At 40.4% G+C, this 16,927-nt stretch overlaps 1 protein-coding gene across 7 annotated transcripts in view; it reads right to left on the reverse strand.

Moving 5' to 3' along the window:
* The window catches only part of scn5a (sodium voltage-gated channel alpha subunit 5), a 329,714-nt gene that overhangs the window by 6,924 nt on the left and 305,863 nt on the right, over positions 1–16,927 (reverse strand). For all 7 annotated transcript variants that reach the window (XM_062957813.1, XM_062957812.1, XM_062957809.1 and 4 more), the window contains one exon: positions 4,238–4,519. In XM_062957813.1, coding sequence (XP_062813883.1) covers positions 4,238–4,519 — 282 coding nt within the window. The remainder of the gene's footprint in view (positions 1–4,237; positions 4,520–16,927) is intronic.

The raw sequence follows: 16,927 nt of genomic DNA on the forward strand, positions 1-16,927 counted from the left end.
ACCCTTTGGAACAAATGTGGGATGTGATCCCCAGATGGATCTAAGGAACAACAGGCTGCTTCATAGAGACAAATTACTATTTTGTTCTGTTTTGGTTCTTTAGCGTCATAAAGAAGGCTGAGCCTGTCTGGAATCCCTTTGTCCTTAATAGCTAATTCTCCTGATCAAGGAGGTTAGGATGCGAAGAAAGAAGGTAGTCTCAGTCTATGGTGTGCTTTCCAGATTGATGCAGTCGTCATCTCACTCCAATTGGAGAGGCAACTCAGCATCTTGCATACCTGTCACTGTCTAGATTTCACAAGGAAAGTCCCATTTAAACCTCAGTGATCACACCTTTCCACCTGCTTTTTAAATGTTCTGGTTTATTTCTCCATCTTCTCCTTTCCTCCTCTATCCTCAGCTGACTTCAAATGTTTCGAGTTGAGAGTGAAATGCAGAATTAGTTTAGGTAAAGGTTTTCTCCTGACGTTAAGTCTAGTCGTGTCCGACTCTCAGGATTGGTGCTCATCTCCATTTTTTAAGCTGAAGAGCCAGCATTGTCCATAGACACCTCCAAAGTCATGTGGCCGGCATGACTGCATGGAGCCCTGTTACTTTCCCACCAGAGCGGTACCTATTGAACTACTCACATTGGCAAGTTTTCGAACTGCTAGGTTGGCAGAAGCTGGGGCTAACAGCGGGAGCTCACTCTGCTCCCTGGATTTGAACCGCTGACCTTTCAGTCAGCAAATTCAGCAACACAGTGGTTTAACTTGCTGCATCACCAGAGGCTCTGGAGAATTAGTTTGTACTCAATTAATTCGGAAGGAACAGAGGACAGGAGGAGTCCTTTCCCAATAGGCTCAAGAAAAAGCTAACTGCTGAAATCTCTCCTAGTTTGTAGGTTCTTCCTCATTAACAGATTCTGATATTTCCTGGCCACATTCAGTCTGTGAAATGTTGAAGGATACAACCTCACCATGACATTTCTTAGTGCATTGTTCTGCTAGATTCCAATAAGGAGTAAAAATTGCACTTTGCATTAAAACACACACAATCATGGCCACCTGTGAAATTTACAACAGCAGTTTCATGAACTGATTGAAGAGGGATTATATTGCAAAGCGTAGCTGTCATTGCAACGGCTTCTCCCACCCGACCTGTCCATCCATCCAATCCCTGAAGTTTCCGAGCAGTGAGATAATCTAAAGCCCTGGTCGGCTTCTGGAATCCTTCGCTACACACTCAACAAAAAAGCTGTGATATCACTGAGAGCAGAAAAATGAGGCTGCCGGGGAAATTATCAGGAAATTAGTAGCCACTTACAGACCAGATCTGGAGGTGGCAAGATCTTCATGCGAGTGTTGCTTGATATTATCCTGGCTGCAAGAAAGCTATCTAAAATACTGTCTTCTACTGAAGCCTGCATGTGTGTGTGTGTCGTCTCATGGGAGCGAATGAGATTAAAGCTGATAAATTCATCTCAAGGCAAGCTTACGGTCGATGATTAGGTTTTTGCTCGGAAGGGTAGTGTGGCATATGCGCTCGAGGCTTCGAACCAGTAGACTGTGGCTAACTACAAGTCAAAGGGAAAGAAACAGAAACCCTGCAAAGCCACAGAAAGAGGAAAGAGAGATGCTGGGTCTGAGCTTGAAAGTGGAGAAGTGATGCGTTTGTGGAGGAGCGCCATGGGCCAGAAGAAACGGGAACAGGCAGGCGCTGACAAAATTAGTACCGCTGGCAGTGAAGAACCTTCAACTGTCTGTAATTGGGGCAGGGAGCAAAATGGGATGGTTGGAACATTTGGGCATCTTACAAATGCATCTTCAGCATCATCTAGGGAACTTTGGATGGTATGCTAAGATATTATACCCCAACTCAACAAACCGGAGTCTGAATTAAAAACTTATTTGAGTTCTGGTTGGGGGGATTCTGGGAGCTGTAGTCCAAAAAAGTGACTTTGCCTAACCCTGCTTGAAGCTTGGTTTCTTGTCCCTATGCATTGATGCTTGGTCCTTTCTATTGTGAAGGGAATGTTGCTTAATGTTAGATAGTTCTTCCCTTGTCATCAACAGAAATTGTGCAGTTGTTAGTAGCCAGCTGCAATAAATCACTACTGACCAAGAGATGATTAGTTCGAAGCTAGCCCGGGTTAGAGTAAGCTCCCGACCATTAATAGTCTAGCTTGCTGTTGACCTGTGCAGCCTGAAAGACAGTTGCATCTGTTGAGTAGTTCAGTTCTGGGCACCATAATTCAAGAAGGACAGAGCCAAGATGGAAGGTGTCCAGAAAAGAGCGACCAAAATGGTCAAAGGTCTGCAAGCCATGAAGCCATGAAGCAATGGCTTAGGGGGCTGGGTATGCTTAGCTTGGAGAAGAGAAGGTTAAGAAGATACCCGATAGTCATGTTTACATCTTTGAAAGGACATCCTGTTAAAGATGGAGCAGACTTGTTTTCTACTGCTCCAGTGATTAAGGTGCAGAACAATGGGTTCAAACTGCAGGAAAAGAAATTCCACCTAAACATTAGGAGGTTCCTGGGATATGCTGCCTAGGAGTGTGGTGGAGTCTCCTTCTATGGAGGTTTTTAAACAGAAGCTGGGTGGCCATCTGTCAGGTTGCTTGGATTGGGTTTCTGCATAGCAGAATGGGGTTAGACTTTGGGGTCTTTCAGCACTATGATTCTATTCTCCCCGAACTTCAAATCCTAGGATTTAACAGGATGGAACCACAGCAGTTAAAGTAGAATTATAACACTACAACTGTGCCATGTGTCTGACAGAAGACTCTCTCTGCCCAAGGCAGTCTGAGTGGACTCCAGAATAAGGGCAGGAAACATTTCCTTCATTCAGATTTGCTTAATGGAGACTGTACTACCAAACTGGAACAATGGGAACGTATTGTTTACACAATCTAAACATAGCACAGAATGTGAACCTTAGTTAAATGAGACTTTCTCCCCAGTATGGCAACAGGAAATGGCTCTTTATCAAGTGAGATCACTGTTCCATCTAGAATGGGTTCAGAACTGAGACTCTTTAGGATCTGCATGTGGGTCAGGCACATCAGTCCAGCAGACTACGTTTTCAGCCCTGCCTTTCTCCTGGCTTTTAAGGAGGACATGATCTGGTGTTCCATTTTGCTTTCTATTTCATTTTAAAAGCTATTTTCAGTCCCCCTCTTTCAACATTACTAATTGCAAGTAAGAAAAATAAACAGATAAAAACAGGGACTTTCAAATTGTGCAGAGTCTAGAGGGGAAAAAAAGCCTGGTGTGTCACGGTATCGATCTATGTAATGCCCTAATAAATTCAAAAGAAAGTTAGGTTCTGCAATACAGCAAAAAATGGTTTCTCTCTCTAAAAGCGTCTGTTCGGTATCAAAGGAAACAATATTTGCCAGCTTAGGTTTCAGGGTGGAAATGAGAAATAGTGGAGCCTATTTCTAATCTATTTCTTCTCATTCTCATTCTAATTCTTCTGAATTCCCCTCCACTTTCAGTTTCCTTACTGGGATTAGAAAGGGGTGATCCTTCCATATGGGCATTCATACACATGTCAACTCCAGAGCTTGGAAAGCTATTTTTAAAAGGCATATTGTTCCCAGTACAGTATTTAAAAAGCCATTGCCTTTGTGTTGCAATAGATAAAGGTAACTAATTGCATCATTTTTTATTACAAGTGTGGAAAATCCAAAGCAAAAATGCCATTTCAAAGTAACTAGAAGAAAATCTTACTCGTTGCATTGATGAGTTTGCTGTCCCCCCTTTTGTTATGTTACATTTGAACCTCAAGGTTGGTGCCTTCCATGTCATTTGGGCAGTGGATCTGCTCCAGGTTTTAGTTTGAACTTTAGAAAAATCCTTCCCCAAGGCAATGCATTCAGCAATTTAGATAGCTTTTTTAAAGTTCAAACTACATTCTAGAGTGGACTCATAGCTCCAGTGGCACAGAGGCCAAATCAGATGTGCATTGTTTTTCAAATGTAATTTCACAGTGCTTTGGTTACCATAACCAAGAATTAAAAACAAGGAAACAGGTCATGCGTTACAGCCAACCAAGGTACATATATTGCACTGTTTTGGAATTCTGATCAGGTCCCATCAGAGAAAGGGGAAACCATACCTGTGTGAAAATGGGCCAAAGGATTCAAAAAGAGACCCCCCTTTAATATTCTTCAGTGCTTTCCTTGCTAGATATCTCAGGACTATGAAACAGATCCTAGAATTCTTAAAATCACCAAAAAGTCTTGAACTTACCACTTGCAGCAAAGCCAGGTAGCCGGCACCAACGTTATCAAAGTTGACTCTGACTTTTGTCCAGTAAAGCTCTCCTGTCTCATTCAAACTTTGGCATTCGGTCATGTTGTCGACAATTGTGTTGTTCAAAGGCTCATCCCCTTCTGTCTTGTTGATGCACTTCCCAAACTTTCCAGCAAACAAGTTGACTCCCATGATGCTGAAGATGAGCCAAAAAATGAGGCAGACAAGCAGAACGTTCATGATAGAAGGTATGGCGCCTACCAAGGCATTGACCACAACCTTTGATGAATGAGAGGAAAGCAGGCAGTTATCACCGGGGGTCTACTGGGAGACGCAATTCCAAATTGGCTACTCTACACATTGTATTAAGTCAGGGTTAGACTCCTGAAGAAAGGTGGACAAACACTATGCAGTTACACAAAACTTGTGGGCAGTCCTTGTATTGTATGTGATACCATTAAACTGAGTATTGAGTACACTCTGCATTTAAGGATCAGCTGCAGATCAAGTTGATAGTTCTTACTCAACCATTTGTTGCCTTTCAGCTGTTTTGGTCTCAAATCCTCACCAGCAAATGGCCAAGTCCTATCAGCTTAGTCAATAATCAGGAATTCTGGGAGTTATAGCCCAAAACATCTGGATGGCATCAGACTGTTTTAACAGTTCCAAGGCTATAAGAGATTGTTTGGACCTGAAGTCGGTGAAGGTGCAATGGTCATACTGCAGAGCCAAGAAAAAAGTCACTTTACCCTCTTGGTATTTTGCTGAGCTGGAGATGTTAAAGCAGTGCTTCTCAGCTTCTGGTCCTCCAGATGTTTTGGTCATCAAGCTCCAGAATTTCTCACCATTGGTCAAGCTCTCTGGAGCTTCTGGAAGGTGATGTCAAGAACATCTGGAGGACCAAAGACCAAGACACCCTATGTTTAAGCAGTAGCGCAATCTCTGTATCAAAGGATGGTTATATCTAGGGTAGAACTTGGTGGCCTGGTTTCTCATTTACTGATGTCATCAAAACAATGAACATTTTATATGTTGCTAAAATCTTCAAGTATTGTGGCTAGCTCAAAATCCTTTGGATGCACATTGCTAAAGAATGTAATATTTATAGTAACCTATCGCCTGGTTAGTAGCATGTATACCATTGTTCCTCTGATGTCAAAGATTCATTCTCAGAATAGCTACGGCTCCAGGGAATGTGCTGGGCAGAACAAGAAAGAGCAGCTTTCTTCTGATTAACAAAATTATGTAAGGTCTTAATCTTGTGAAACTCCTCATACAAACATGAATCATTCTAGATGGAAGTAATCCCAATCTTTTTAAAATATGCACTCTTGTTTGGACATATAGTGTGTGTGATCTATATTCAAGATACTGTAGACAGCAGTTTCTGGAACTGTTGGGAGACCTTTCCATTTCCTAGTCCCAACAATCATGGGAATTGCAATTTGCCCTTGATCATATGTTCACTTGGATAGTTGAATTCCTCAAACAAGGAGCACAAATACATCTAATATCCTTTTTGCTGAAATTTATTGCTGTTTTCACTTTCCCAGAACATGCAATAAGATGCTTTATCCTGAAACAGATCTTTATGGTCGACATTGAGTAGCTGTTGCCTTTTGTGGTTTCAGAATGGATTCTCTCCTGTCCCTACCTGAAGATGGACTGAACCTGGCTCCAAGAGTTTGTAGTACTGCGACTCACATTATGGATATATGTCTGCAGTATACAGATCAATTGGTTTTATACCACTTTGTCATAGCTGCATCTTACAGAATACTGGGATGACTAGCTTGGTGAGGTCAAAAGAAAATATAAAGGTACCCTGAGAAGAGAGAGAATGAGGATTAAATTGGTTTAATTCTGTAACTCAGCAAGACAGCCAGTGTACTGGACTGAGTGTCGGACTAGGACTGTATTGGCCAGGATTCAAATCCCTGCTCAGCCATCGAGACCCACTGACCGAATCTTGCTAAGAAAACCTTGTGATAAGTTCACCTTAGGGTTGTCATATGTTGGAAATGTCTTGAAGGCACACAACGATTGTCAAGCACTGAGTGTAACTGTAATTCAGTGGAGAGAACAAAAGATGTCTAGCAGAACATTCCAAATAACTCAAACAATTTACCAATTCCAAGATTGGGAAAGATGCAGCCATGACAATTAAAGTGGAATCAAGCCAATATATCTGCTATCTTATATGCAACACCTCCATTATTTAACTTCACAATAATACTGGTACCCAAAACTGCTCTCTGAAGCAGTCACACTGCCAAGGGGCAGTTAAAAGTTGTTTTCTAAAAAATTAACTTTCCCAAACATTGGTTCTACTACTGGGAGAAGCTCCATCGACAAAAGGATAAAGTTGAAATACTCTCCTTTTTATTTGGTTTAATTTGAATGAATTGATCAAATCAAATCTAACGTCATTTAAAATTTGAAACACAATCTGCACTGGGACTCAAAAAATGAGAAATTAGAGAAATATTGGATGTTTTATGGGAAATCCCATGAGATATCTTTACCTGGTTTTGAGTTATCCAGTCAATAATGCAACTCATTTGGCAGAGGAAATGGCAAGTGCCCCTCTCTATACTAAAGCTTGGCAAAGTTACTTTGACTGGGTAAAAAATCCCCAGAATCTTCCAACTAGCATGGCTCCTAGATTCTAGGAATTGTGTCTAAGGAATAACATTTCCAAATACTCTTATCTACTATTCATCTAGCAGTAAAATGTGAGAGGGGTAGTCCAGAAATGGAGGTCCAGAAATGGGAAAGGAGCAACTGGAAAATGGCAGATTTTTGTGTATTAGGTAACTACTTTTACTAATTTACTGTTCCTTTGTCATGATCTGTCAAGTGGGCTCATTGGCCTGGATCAAAGAAGATGCCACCTTGTCTTTGCTTCTGTATGTGATGGTACAATTGTCCCTTTTGTGTGGTGAATGAAATCGTTGCCATGCATACCAACTTCCACTCTGCAGCTTATATGGGATACATGGAGGAGGTGATAGGTGCACTCCTATTTTTCAGCTCTGATTTTGGATTTGGATCACCTTACAACTAGTGTGTAAACTGGAGTTAGCCTACCATTGATCCAGGGGAGGAGAACCTGAGCTCTACCAGATGTTTTTGGCCTACAAAGCCCATAAATTCTAGTGGCAAGTCAAATGTTGGAGGATCAAGGGAATAGTAGTCTCATCACCATCTGGGCCACATGTTCCCCTGATTTAAAGCTTGTTTTGATCCCTCCAAGATCTTTTCACATTGTATATTTGCATCTTCCATATCTGCAGAAAACTTTTCCCATAAGTTTCAAAGAGGACCAATGAAAGTTGTTACATGTTGAGTCAGGCATGCAGAATAACACTGTATAACCCAGGATATGATTATGTAAGGTCGAGTCCATGCCGTTTGGGCAGTGGATCTGCTCTTGAATGATGCCAGCATAAATGAGAATGATTGACTTTGGAAAAACTTGGAAATAGGAAATAATACCAATATGGTAACATTATTGTGGTAAGAGAAATCACATTTATGATATGGCTCTGAAGCAATGAAAATGGCTTGTGTAGCAGGGCATACATCAACATCACTGGCATGAAATACTCAACAATATCAACATGCATTCCAGAGGAAAAGAAGACAATTAAATCATAGATAGACACAACATGTAATGAACCACCAGATACAGTATGAAAGGTTTCTATGCATGCAGCGCTTCACGTGAAAACACACAAGCCACAACCCAGCAAAAGATAGTCATGATGAAGTCGTGGAAAGGTCCTTAGGTGTATTGACTTTGGTTGTAGTTAGCTCTGTCATGGCAACCTTTCACTAGATCACTGTTCAAACATATCAAAGGTTTAGAAAGCCTTCTATAAATTGAGCATTTTTGCAGACTTTGACAACCCTCTCAACTCAAATGCTATTCTACCCTTTGTGGCTTTGGTCATCTGTAAAACTGAAATGGAGACAAAGTGGTATTGATTTTAGAGTGGACCAAATAACGTTTTGATTCAAATGTGAACTGGGTTACATAAATGTCACTGGTCTAACAGGCCAAAGGCCGGTTTTCTGAAAAACCAATAAAGACACCATTCATTTCACCATTATGTTTTGGGCTTCTGTAAAGGAAGTGTATCAGAGAAGGAAATCTCCAGACTTTGGAAAAGAGGTGATTTTCTCTGGTATTTGCAAATAAAGACTTTTGTGGCACTTTAAAAAAGTATTCAACAGAAAAAGAGCATTCATTTGTAGTCAGGTGTTGAGTTTCTACAACTATCATTCTTTTATTGGTTTAGAACAGCCTTCCTCCTATTGACTTTCCTCAAGAGAGGTGGACTACAATTCTCATCATCTCTATCTGTTGCTTTGCCATAGACCAATGGCCATGTTTCTAGGTTGAGGGAAGAAATACATTCAAGATAACCTGGAGAACAGGCATAATAAGACAGTCTTAAAAGTGAAGAATAGCTTAGCAGAGGAGGTTATGGTAGAAATAAGGAGGAAGAAAATCTCTCTGCTTCATGTCTTTGATTTTCATGTAAATTACACTAGCTTATACACCTAGGAGTTCAGCTAGGATCCCTGTTACATTTCCAGATTGATCCTGGCTTTGGTTATTTTGTAAGATACAGTTCTTATCTGGAAAGTGGTCAATATGAAATATATTTTGGTTGTGGGTGTGTGGAGAAGAGACACCACAACGCTTTGGCTCAATGTCCATCTGTGCCAGCCCAGGACTGTTGCAAATATGAGCGATATAAAAATGATAAGTGGTCAGTTTCTGGAAAAGGAGCAATGTGGGACAAGCATGCAGAGGGTCAGGCCAAAATCATGCCAGTGAAGGACAAGGCAAAGGAGGAACAAGACCATGCATGATCCCAACAACCTTTTCCCATTCCACATTGAGTTGTTCAAAGAAAAGGAAACTTCACACAGGAAAAAAGGCAAGACACAAATACACAGAGCATAAATATCTTAATAGGTGAAATATAAGAAGTCTAATGTCCCCCAGATTTGTTGTAACTTGGCTTGAATCCCTTTGGTGCCAATGAATCTGAGTCTTGCCAAAACCAGTAGACGGGATCTAGAAAAGTGCTACGGCTATTAATATGAATTGTGACTTAAGTTGAAGACTATGTTACAAACTTAACAAAACTAATTTCTCTACAGGCCTGGATGACCTTAGTCTACTTTGTTTGCAGAGAAGATTTCAATTTCTTTGGTTTAGACTGAAACAATGCAAGTTCAAAATGTCCTGTCAACTTCAACCATACCTACATCAAGGAATGGTGATCTGTCTTAAGTTGCTTTAGTTTTGGCCTGTACATGGCAAAGCTCAGCTCTGAAGATTAAACTGGGCATTTCTCTGGTCTGTTGATTTTTTCTTTGAAGATCTAGGACAGTGTTTCTCAAAATCTGCCCCTCCAGGTGTTTTGGACTTCAGTTCCCAGAAATCCCATGTGATTAACAGCTCTTAGGAATTGTAGGAGCTGAAGTCCAAAACATCTGGAGGAGCAGAGTTTGCAGAACACTGATCTAGGAGATCTAGAGTGGGACTGAAGGAGGAACAGGGTCCCAAAAATGGGCAAGATAGTGTTCATTTTATGGACAAAAATTAACCAGACATAGTGTTGTGCTTTTGTATGGAATTGCTGTTTGTTTTATGTAGTTTCATTCGTATTGTCTCATTTTCATTTTTGGTTCCCGCTAACGAAAATGAGCTGCCTATATGACACGAATTTTTGTCTGGCTAACGAAAAACACGAATATTTTAGTGCCATTGGTGGCAATGGGAGAGCTTTCGAAGCTCACCCCCCCCCTCGGTTTTTGGGCTTGAAGGGTGAAAATCGCCACACATGGAGGGCATTTCGACCCCTTTTAACCCACCAATTTGTTTAAACATTTGGGTCTTCCCCAGAGTACTAGTGTTATTATTAATATTATTATTAACACCCATTGGCACTTATCAGCTGTCATGGGGAGGCACTCCTCTCCCAGACTCAGCTTAGGGTCCCAGAGTAGCTATCATCATTCTTATATATATATACACACACACACACACACACACACACACACACACATACATATATATATTATTAGTAAGACCCATTGTTGCACATCAGATGTCATGGGAAGGCACTCCTCCTCCAGACTCAGTTTAGGGTCCCAGAGTAGCTATCGTTATCTATATCTCTATCTATCTATCTATCTATCTATCTATCTATCTATCTATCTATAAATGTTATTAGTAAGACTGATTGGCACACATCAGATGTAATTGGGAGGCACTTCTCTACCAGACTCAGCTTAGGGCCCCAGAATAATTATTGTTATTTATTATTATTATTATTATTATTATTATTATTATTATTATTATTATTATTATTATTATTATTATTACATCTATTGGTACACATCAGCTGTAATGGAAAGCAGCCCTCTGTCAGTACCTGCTTATTGTTATGGGGCCGAAACGAAAGGAAAACGAAAGAAAGCACAATAACTGTACAGCTTTCATTTTCATCTCACCTCTCATTTTCTATGAAAATGTCATCATTCATTTTGTGTAGACGAACGGTCAACACAATAGCATGAAGGAAATGAAGGAAACATTTTTGCGTACATCTCTATTCTTATTTCACAATGGGGATGTGATGGTAGCTTCAACTTCCCTTGTGTTCGGTTTTGTCTCATTCCCATTCTTCAACATCTCTGTCTCATTCCACCTAATGGCAAGGCCATCCCTAGGAAACAGGCTCTAAGATTTTGCCCTTATTGGAATCTTGATACCTACTAGTTCACCATACATCTTCTATTTGAAGCTGCAGGAAAGCTATCACCTTGCAAGGCTGATCTCAGTACAGGTCAGGGAATCTTCCAAACTTCCCAGTTACTGGGTTGTTGTGTGTTTTCCGGGCTGTCTGGCCATGTTCCAGAAGTATTCTCTCCTGACTTTTCGCCCACATCTATGGCAGGCATCCTCAGAGGTTGTGAGATATGTCTGAGGATGCCTGCCATAGATGTGGGTGAAACGTCAGGAGAGAATACTTCTGGAACATGGCCAGACAGCCCAGAAAACACACAACAACCCTGTGATACCGGCCATGAAAGCCTTCAACAACGCATTGAACATTCCTAGTTACTTTTTCTTAAAATAAAGAAAGCATCCACAGCAAATCTATGAATGGAATTGCTAAAATATTGGAGGCTGGTGGCTTCCAGACTGGCAACGTGGCAAATTAGTTCTGCCTCAATTGCAATGGAAGTATCCAAGATGCTGGGTGACTTCAATGCCTTGGATAACTCCTTAAAATTTTCGACAAAAATCCAGGACAAAATCACCGTCTCGGTGACACAAGTCTGTTAGCTGCTACTGTGTGAAAATATGACAAGAGTCTCAGCTAAACATTTCATTTGGGAATAAAAAATGACTCTTGAGTCCAGCAACTCAAGGAGCAAAGACTTGAAGCCACTGATCTGGATACAGTCTTAAATAGAGATCCATGGGATGAAAACAGAGTGGGGAGATAAAACAAAGTAGCAAAACTTTCTCCAGTTTAAATCTTGTTACAGTCAAGTCACCATCACAGGTCCATTAACTTCAAAAAAGTTCCACCAGATCCATTTGTCTGAAAAGGAGGCTATTTGTCTGATCTTGCGTTCCTCCGGGACACATCCACTGGCTATTATCCTTCTTCCCGCTTGATATGTTTGTACCTTACTGCTCCGAGCACTTAATACATCTCTTATTGGGGATGATTTCCTTTGTAGATTCTGGAGCATATCACCAGCTGGTAATAATGCTAAGCTTTAGTGTCCCTGAATCATGGTTAATTGTGGCAAAATTAGCTAAAAAAATTAAGTGTCTTTCCTTGGATTCATATTTATAATTATTTCTCTCTCTGAGCAGCAAGTCAATGCAGTCTTATTGAGAGAGATCACTTAAAGAAGTAGTAAAACAACCAGTCTAACTCAACCCAGCTTCCATTTTTTTCCTAGACAAAGTCTACAATTTGGGACTGAAAAACATCTCTAGGTGTTCTTTTTGAGTTTAAACCATATCCTCCAAATTTTACAGATGAAAACCATGACACATGCGGCTAAGCTACATTAGAGTGTGGTTAAGATAGTGAAGGTTAATCCGTTTTATCTTGCGGTTCCTTTAAGAGACAGAGGAGAAGCTGGGGAATCTTTTGTTTTATGTATTAGTTATGAATATATGGCTAATTTGAAAGGCTAAGAACAATTAGTGGGTTCTTGGTATCCACTGGATTAGGCTCCAGGACCATCACCACCACTGTCTTTGGATACCAAAATCCAAAGATGCTCAAATCCCTTTATACACAATGGCACAGTAAAATGGTGGCCCTACACAGGGATATATATATATATATATATATATATATATATATATATATATATATATTTCAAGCCATGGAAGTTGAATCTCTGGATATAGAATCCATGCATACGGAGGGTTGACTGTACTCACTAGCTTTTCTGCAGGAACAATGAGAAACTTGGGCTTTCAGAATGAATACTGGAGATGACTTCAGCACTTTTAAGGGAATTTCAGATGGCGTTGCTTGTCACAGAGAAAATCCCTCTTGTATATGACTCTTAAAGACACAGGACTACATTTTTTTCATTAAATTAACAGTGCTGGTTTTCAGCTGTGAAATGTTGGAAGATAATGTTCACTATCTTTTGTTTTTTATCTGAGAAAATTACCATAATAATGAGTTGGATTCAGATAAAAATCAGATCAAGAGCAGACTTGCTAAAATCCATGGGACCTAAATCCCTTGTGAAGGCAATAGGTCTACTCTAAGTATCTCTGGTTCTAATATAATGGACTTGTGCTATCATGTCATTGTCACCCATGGATATTACTGAAACAAACAAGAATAACACATATTCTTATAAATCCCTTCCCATGTGCTGTTCCTAAGGTATAAACTGGAAAATACCATGACCATTTTTTTAAAAAAATTAATAGCAACGGAATATAGTCATTGAAATGCATGGCTTCTGAACAATTGCAATGACTGTGTGAAAGAATTCGGCTCTTCTAAATGACAGCAGGTGCTTCTATGGTTATGAGCAGATAATAATGTATGGGTGTGCCTGTACCTCATTAAAATATAGCCCATTTATTATTTGTTCACTTTAATTATCTGTATCTCTTTAAAAGGTTGCAAAGGGTATGGTTTTTAACAGGAAAATTATGAAAATATCATATCCTCAAACCACCCAGTGATAATCCTATTTAAGGACTTACAGCCTGCTTTTCAATTCAAATGAGTTCTTGAAGTGGACAACTTAAAAAATATTATAGCAGAGGGGAAAAAAATCTTCCAAATGAATGAAATTTCCGCAGCAACATGAGAATGCTTCATTTTAGAAGCTAACAGCCTTCTTAATAGGAAAAAAGTCTTTGTAGGCTCATTAAATGGGCTGAGTCCCAAAATCTGAAAAATGGGAGTCAGTTACAAAGCAGGATTATGTCAGTCGGGTGAAGGGGAAGCTCAGAAGATGACCATTAGGTCAATGTAAGACAGAGCCTAACTGAAATAAATGTACTCTCAAACAAAGAAGATTTGGCTTGGTGTTGTTGTATGCCTTTAAAAGTCATTTGTCATGGATTCCTATCATAGGATTATCTGGTCTTGAGAGTATATGACATTTCCAAGGTCTCCCATTGAGTTTCCAAGGCTGAACAGGGAACTGAATCCTGGTCTCTAGAGTTATAGTCCAGTGCTCAAACCACTTCACTACAGTGGCTCTCATTTATCTACAAAAGTATTATGTTCTTTGAAATCTCAAGGAAAAGAAAATGGATCATTTACAGGACATCCTAACCCAGTGGTTCTCAAGCTGGGGTCCCCAGATGTTTTTGGCCTTCAACTCCCAGAAATCCTAACACCTGGTAAACTGGCTGGGATTTCTGGGAGTTGTAAGCCAAAAACATCTGGGGACCTAGGTTGAGAACCACTGCCCTAACCCTATCATTGATTGACTGGGACTTTCTACTAACAGCAGTAACAACAACCATTGCTGATATACTATCTTCCTATGGTTTGAGAGAAATAACAGAAGGGTTGGCTTATGTGCTCTTAAAACGCATTGAAATCAATGCTTTGATGTGTTATACTTAAATTAGACCTTACTTTGTTTTTCTATACTGTCAAGACAATCCTGACTTATCTCGACTCTATTATGGGATTGTTTCAGCAAGAATTATTCAGAGAGGGGTTTGCCATTGCCTTCCTCCGAAGCTGAGAAAGTATATTTATATAGATGTTTTTAACTAATGTTAATTGTTTTAATTGTAACTGTTTTTATATACTATGTTGCCCAGCATCTAAATGCTTGCTAATTTTAAGGCTGCCCTGAATCCCCCCTCGGGGGTGGGAAGGACGGGATATAAATGCTCGAAATAAAGAAAGAAATAGGCAACAGGCTGAGCGGTAGACACACAAGTCAACTATCTCATTATTGTCTCCCACAGTATGGTGAGATATGCACCCCTGTATTCCTAGTTTAGTAAAGGTAAAGGTTTCCCCTGACGTTAAGTCCAGTCATGTCCAACTCTGGGGGTTGGTGCTCATCTCCATTTCTAAGCCGAAGAGCCGGCATTGTCCGTAGACATCTCCAAGGTCATCTGGCTGGCATGACTGCATGGAGTGCTGTTACCTTCCCGCCGGAGCGGTACCTATTGATCTACTCACATTGGCATGTTTTCGAACTGCTAGGTTGGCAGAAGCTGGAGCTAACAGAAGGTGCTCATTCTGCTCCCCGGATTTGAACCTGGGACCTTTTGGTCCGCAAGTTCAGCAGCTCAGCGCTTTAACACACTGCGCCACCGGAGGCCCCTTTCCTAGTTTAATGAGTATCAAATGCCACAAGTGGTGAAACAGTGAAAAATTAAAATAAGTTCAGGTGGTCCTATAAATGAGACACCTCCAAGACAGCCCCAGTGAAGTCCTGCAAATTCAGAGTCTTGTCCTTGACTGAGTCTATTTAACTCAGTGATAACAAATAAAATAACTTAACAGCTTGTTTTCCTTTTATGACACCCAAACATGCAGCTAGAAGTGACTATCACACTTGTCTAAGGATAGGGCTGGACCTGCAAGAATTACACCTCTTTCTATCCTTCCAGTCCTCATCCTGCCTTCCTGCCCCTCAATCCTATTTTCCTAGGGTTTTGCTCAGAGTTTACAAAAGGTAGTTGTTGGGACTACAGCCCCGCATGCCAGAGAACATGCTCACTGGAAGATCTGCAGAGCTGTGATCCCAAAAAGAAACTTTTCCGAGCCCTGTTGTGACTTCTTCTCCCTTTCCTTGACCCTTTTTGATTCATAGCTCAGTGAACGAGAAAGATCAGCATGCTATTAAAGGAGGCCTCATCATACAGCCATACAGCCCTTTGATTATGAGCTATTTAGTGCATATCTGTCGAAGTAAATAGTCCACCCCCAAAATTCTAGGTATGATTCATTCATTTGGGGATGCTAATAGCATGAAGAACTGTGCAGAGATGATGGTGTAAATTGATGCCAAATACATTCCAGCCTCCCAAACTGCTATAGATGCTTTCAAATTCAGTTTGCAATTGGGCATACTTATAACAAATTTAGAGTCTCTATATCTCAAGCCTATTGTCCCATCATTAGTAGAAAGAGGAGTTAATAGGATGGAGACTCTACTGAAGGAGTTCACTATCCAAGTTCAGCACTTCTTTAAAGTTCAGAGTTCAGACTATAACTCAGAGTGGATTCACTGTCCCTATTTAGTTTTCATGACTGGAGGCATTAATGACTTGAAGATAGTAGTTTATTTAAGAATGTTCCTGGTAAGATATCCGCTTTAAGCTGTGCAGTCTGGGTCCAAAGCAAACTTATAGAAAACTACATTTCCAGAAGTATTTGTTAGTTTACCTGTTCACAGAATATAGCAACATATAGGAAATTATAGCATATTGGCTATATTTTAGATAACTGTTCAAGAGCAACCAGTATATGTTGGTCATACAGTTAGACAGTAGGACCATATTCATCTAAAGCTCTATCAGAGTAGGGCTTGAATCTCCATTTCGTCATGGAAACTCATTAGGTGACCTTTGGCAAAATACACATTTGCCTAGTGGTTAATGGAAGCCAGAGTGGTGAAATGGTTTCAACATTAGATTATTACTCTGAAGACCAGGGTTTGAATCTCTGCTCAGCCATTAAACCCATTTGTGACCTTAAGCAAGTCATACTCTCTCAGCTTCAGATGGAGGCAATGACAAACCTCTTCTGAGCTAATCTTGCCAAGAAAACCCTGTGATAAATTCATCTTAAGGTTACCATAAGTCAAAAAAACTTGAAGACGCACAACGATTACAACAGTGGTCAGTCTCAAGGCTCTTGCATTTCCTTCTTAAGGAAGGAACTTAACTTGGGCTAGATAGCACTTCATAGAATCATAAAGATGGAAGAGACACATGGGCCATCTAGTCCAATCCCCTACCATGCAGGAAAAGCACAATTTCTGGCAGATGGCCATCCAGCCTCTCTTTAAAAGCCTTCAAAGAAGGAGATTCCACCAGATTCTAAGGCAGAGAGTTCCACTATTGAACTGCTCTCATGTTCAGGAAGTTCTTCCTAATGTTCAGGTGGAATCTCCTTTCCT

The sequence above is a fragment of the Anolis carolinensis genome, chromosome 6, assembly GCF_035594765.1.
Source record: "Anolis carolinensis isolate JA03-04 chromosome 6, rAnoCar3.1.pri, whole genome shotgun sequence".
Lineage (NCBI taxonomy): Eukaryota > Metazoa > Chordata > Lepidosauria > Squamata > Dactyloidae > Anolis > Anolis carolinensis.